General features: G+C 44.8%; 1 protein-coding gene and 1 pseudogene across 1 annotated transcript in view; both read left to right on the top strand.

The window, feature by feature from the left end:
• The first annotated feature begins 533 nt into the window (after positions 1-533).
• Positions 534-1,560, top strand: LOC110337822 (annotated as a pseudogene).
• A 3,322-nt stretch (positions 1,561-4,882) lies between these two features.
• The window catches only part of Ces3 (carboxylesterase 3), a 10,086-nt gene continuing 9,522 nt past the window's right edge, over positions 4,883-5,446 (top strand). The window contains exon 1 of the mRNA XM_021220118.1: positions 4,883-4,989. Coding sequence (XP_021075777.1) covers positions 4,899-4,989 — 91 coding nt within the window. The 5' untranslated portion in view covers positions 4,883-4,898. The remainder of the gene's footprint in view (positions 4,990-5,446) is intronic.

Consider the following 5,446-nt stretch of genomic DNA (forward strand, 5'->3'; position numbering starts at 1 on the left):
ATTATTACTCATTTTATGTCTTTTTCTGAGAATATTATGTTTGAGTCTCTTTAATCTAAAGAGACTCTTCAATCCTAAAATTAACTTTATCAGTTAACTATTTGGAAATATTCCTTAAGCCCTGAGAATCATTAAGCCCAGGTAAGTACAGACCTAGATGGGGCCATTCCTTCTTGGGAATCTGCCCCTGAACAAACTCAAAACAGCGTAATTAGTGCTGGGTAAACAGAGACAACTGACAAACTCTGACTTGCCAGGATAAAAGGTAATGGATTCAAGGTCTCTTTTTATTATTATTATTGTGAGCTTAGATTTTCTGAAAATGTAACTTAAAGATAGGGGGTGGTACAGGGTAGAGCCCTTGAGGAATTAAACTCAGTAGATAAGAGAGTCTAAAATAAACCTCTCCTACCTTATAGCATAGATGATAAAAGATATATTAAATGGAGTGAGGTATTAGTATTTGTTATTCATTAAAAATCCAGTTCAGAGCTCTCTGCCCCTTCCAGTTGCAGAGACAGCTGCATCTTCTTATGCAGTGCCAGCCTTGTCCCATAGAGGTCGATGTGAACAGCTTTGACTGTATTGGGCACCTGGTCACCAAGGCTGCCATCTGTTCTCCACTTGGGAAAGTGAAGATTGTTGCCATCAACGACCCCTACATTGACCTCAACTACATGGTCTACATGTTCCAGTATTACCCTACCCGTGGCAAAATCAATGGCAAAGTCTAGGCTGAGGATGGGAAGCTTGTCATCAATGGGAAGCCCATCACCATCTTCCAGGAGCGAGATCCCGCTAACATCAAATGGGGTGATGCTGGTGCTGAGTATGTCGTGGAGTCTACTGGCATCTTCACCACCATGGAGAAGGCTGGGGCCCACTTGAAGGGTGGGGCCAAAAGGGTCATCATCTCAGCCCCTTCTCCTGATACCATGTTTGTGGTAGGTGTGAACCATGAGAAATATGACAACTCACTCAAGATTGTCAGCAATGCATCCTGCACCACCAACTGCTTAGCCCCCCAGGCCAAGGTCATCCATGACATGACAACTTTGGCACCGTGGAAGGGCTCATGACCACAGTCCATGCCATCACTGTCACTCAGAAGACTGTGAATGGCCCCTCTGGAAAGCTGTAGCGTGATGGTCATGGGGCTGCCCAGAACATCATCCCTGCATCCCCTGGTGCTGCCAAGGCTGTGGGCAAGGTCATCTCAGAGCTGAAGGGGAAGATCACCTGCATGGCCTTCCATATTCCTACCCCCAATGTATCCGCTGTGGATCTGACATGCCACCTGGAGAAACCTGCCTAGTATGATGGCATGAAGAGGGTGGTGAAGCAGGCACCCAAGGGCCACTGAAGGGCATCCTGGGCGACACTGAGGACCAGGTTGTCTCCTGTGACTTCAACAGCAACTCCCACTCTTCTACCTTTGATGCTGGGGCTGGCATTGCTCTCAATGACAACATTGTCAAGCTCATTTCCTGGTATAACAATGAACACAGCCACAGCAACAGGGTGGTCAACCTCATGGCCTACAGGGCTTCCAAGGAGTAAGAAACCCTGGACCACCCACAGCACGAGGACACTGAGAGCAAGAGAGAGGCCCTCGGTTGCTGAGGAGTCCCTATCCCAACTCAGCCCTCAACACTGAGCAGCTCCCTCACAATTTCCATCCCAGAACCCCATAATAACAAGAAGGACTTTTGGAGCCCTCCCTACTTTCTTGAAAACCATCAATAAAGTTCACTGCACCCTCCAAAAAAAAAAATGAAAACAAAACAAAAGAAATCAAAACAAAACAAAACAAATTCAGTTTAGATATTTTCTGTTTGCCTGGAGTGCTTTCAAACAGCAAATGTTTCCAGCCTAAAAGTAGGCTGTCATATATCAAATGTGACTGTTTTGACCTAGACATTCTTTGTACTCTTTAAATTAGAGTTACAAGGTTAATAGTAAGAATAAAAACTGTTATGTTTGTATTTCTAATTGACTGAACTCATAACTCTGGGCATGTAATAAGAAGTCAAACATATAATCTGTACCCCTTGGATAATCATTAATCTGTTCTCCAAAACTTGTATACAGAAGTGCCTGGCTGCTAGACATTCAGAATCACAGCGGTGGCCTAGGGGCTAGGAAATCAGAGCTCTGGGATTACCCTGGCCATGGGTCACTGACAATTGCCAAATGAAAGGACTCACTCTGGATAAACATGCACACCATCATTCAAATGTCCTTCAACTCAACCAAAGGTCATTCCATTTCTTCATCTACATTCTAACTGTTCACACCCCAGGCTTTCTGCCTCTGCTTCCACCTTCCTGTCTGGTTCCTCCAGTCACAGCTTCCTGCTCCCTCATCTTCACCCCCAACACCTCTACTCGACTGTGACCTCTATTCGACTGTGACTGTTCCGTGATAGTAGTGACTCCTGTGGGAGTGTACAGGGCTCCTGGCATCGTGACAGAAGCTTCAGAGAGAGGCAGGTTTGCTTTGCTCCACACTCCCAGAGGAGCTGCCTTTCTTGATCCCATCTAATCCTGTTGATTAAGTGGAGGGAAACTTCTAGAAAGAAGTATAAGGAGAGGTAGGAGACATGGTAACAGATGATCTTGGCTTTGCTGAAGAGAAGAGAGAAAATGGAGCAAAGAACACCTTGGGGAGTGTGGTATGAGTGTGTTTGTGGTGCTAGGGATTGACCCTGACACCTCACCCACAAGAGACAAGCATATACCACTGAGCTACATCCAGAGATCTGAACAGGATGCTTCTTAGATGAGGGTGGGTTTGCAGAGGTGGAAAAGTACAGTAGAAGTTGGAGGTGCAGAACAAATAGTCCAGGGATGATAGGAGGAGGCTTGGGGCTGGTGTCCATGAATAGATTGCAGATGTAGGCTACGATGAAGCAAACAAGAATGCTAGTGTAAGAACTTCTGTAAGAATTCTGTGAGAAACAAGACACTTGTTTATTGGCACTAACTCTGATTATTTGACCTGGTGCAAGGGTACCTCTAAATTTTCTGTTCACACATGGAGGAGCCTGCCTGTAGAGCATTCAAGATGTGAACGGAATGTGAGCATGGGTTTGAGGCAAGCCTGGGACAATGGTGAGACCTTCTATTGAAAAATATATGTGGGCACTGGAGAGAAATCATGGTGGTTAAGAGCACTGGCTACTCTTCCAAAGAACCTATACTTGATTTGCCAGCACCTATATGGTAAATCACAACCCTCTTTTACACCAGTGGCAGGTGATCCAATATCTTTTTCTGGACACTCAAGACACTGTACATATATGACACACAAACACACATGCAGGCAAAACACCCTGAAAAACAAACACACAAAATAAAAACAAATATTTATTTTATTTTATTTGGTAATTCTTTATTTACATTTCAAATATTATCCTCTTTTCACCCCCCCCCTCTCAGAAACCACCTGTACCATCCTCCCTCGCCCTGCATCTATGAGGGTGTTCCTCCACCCACTCACACACAACCACCTCCCTGCCCTCAATTCCCCTACACTGGGGCATCTATTGAGCCTTCCTAGGACCAAGGACTTCTCCCATTTATGCCTATTTTTTTAAAAAAAGTGCAAACACATGCATACATATTCTGTTTAGGACAATTAGAAGGATGTCTTGTAGACATCTCAGAAGAATGTACCTCCTATAATAATAGTAAAAAGACTATTTTAAAGTTAAAGACTGTTTTAAAGCCCAGGCTGGGATTCCTTCTACAAGTACACCTCAAGATCCCCTCATCCTAGTGACATACTGAGCAGCTTCCGTGGTTGTAATCCAGCAGGCTTAGGCCACACTTACACCCTCAGCATACCTTCATTGTGGACATAAGGTACCGGGACTATGTGCATTCAGAATGCAAATAATTGGTCTTGGAATCTTGTTAGATTTTGACAGAAGGTTGCTGCAGGTTCAGAGTTGCTTCAGGGGGTCTCCCAATGGGGTAATGCCTAAATGGAGCCAGAATGGTTACTTGAGGACCTTATAAAGGTAGGGAAAATAGCAAGATGCTTCCTAGTTTTAAAAAGGAGAACTATATATAAGTCTATGAAAAATGTTAACATGTAACAGCAATGCAATAGGCCTTGGGAATATCCCTCATCACAGAGTACATGGATGTTGGGCTTGGAGATTTAGAGATGTCTCCGTGCTTCTGGGTTTCAATCTTTCTTGGAATGATTGCTCTTTTCTGCTTTCCCAGTCCTCCTTCAGAGAATAGGACCGTATCTTGACTTGGGCAATTTATTGGGCCATCTCTGCTCCATCTTTATCCCTGCACATCTCATAGGGGGGGACAAATTTTATCTCTTATTAGGAAGTCCTGCCTGACTACAGGAAGTGGCCACTTCAGTTTCCATATCCCCAGGTGCTCAGGGTCTCAACTAGAGTCACCCCCATAGACTCCCAGGAGCCTCCTCACCCATTCTCAGTTCTCCAACTAGTCCCAGAGATGCCCCCACCTGTTTCCATTCTGACTCCCAGTCCTCTCCCTCACCCCTTCCCACATCTGCTCCCCATCCCAAGTCCCCTCCTCAGCCTCTCTCCCACAGTTCCCTCCCTCCATTCTACAAAATCACAGTCTATCTAGTATGCAGTGCAGCTACAATCCTAAGAGTGAAGCACCATGCCAGGCAATAGATGGAAATTGTCTATGGAAGAGGGAAGATAGTGTTAGGAGAGAGTATTAAATTGTCAGACCTCTCCAGAAGACATTGCTGGTCTGAGAGCAGGCAGAGCACAGGATACACAATTCCAAAGCTGGTCTTCAACCAATCAGGGCAGACCAAGTTAACTTTCACAAGATAAGAGGTACTATAAAAGGAAAGTCCTCTCCAGTTTTCCACAGCTTTGTCCAAAGTCCGTTATGACAAATATGGGGACAACGATACCAGCCGGGTCCAGTGTCCTAGTCTGGGTGGCCTGTCTGCTCCTGGCATTTGTTACCACAGTCACTGGTAAGACATACTCCATGAATCTGTGAAGTGGGACTTCTCGATCCATAGAAAACCTGAGGAAGGAAGGGACTGGAGTTAGGCAGTAAGAGTGAACAGTCTTCTCTGGGAAGGTGCCAAAAATAGAAGAGTGCAGGCATGGTATATCCCAACTGGGCAGGGTCATTATTATCTATATGATCTATATATATATTTTATAGACTTAACTCAGGGGCTTAACATATGAAGAAAGCCCCAACACTAAGCTATATCCTCACTCTTACCTTTATGTTTTAATGTTTCAGTCAGTCATGGTAAAATGAAAAAGAATGTCATAAATGAAGCCTACTTACAGATCACTGAAAAATTGGGGGTAAAAATCATCCCCATGAGGACATACAGGGGAGCCACAAGATGACAGAACAAGTAGTGGAAAACTGGGAGTACTTCTTCTCCTCCTCCTCCTCCTCCTCCTCCTCCT

This window comes from Mus pahari, chromosome 20 (assembly GCF_900095145.1).
Source record: "Mus pahari chromosome 20, PAHARI_EIJ_v1.1, whole genome shotgun sequence".
NCBI classification, from domain to species: Eukaryota; Metazoa; Chordata; class Mammalia; order Rodentia; family Muridae; genus Mus; species Mus pahari.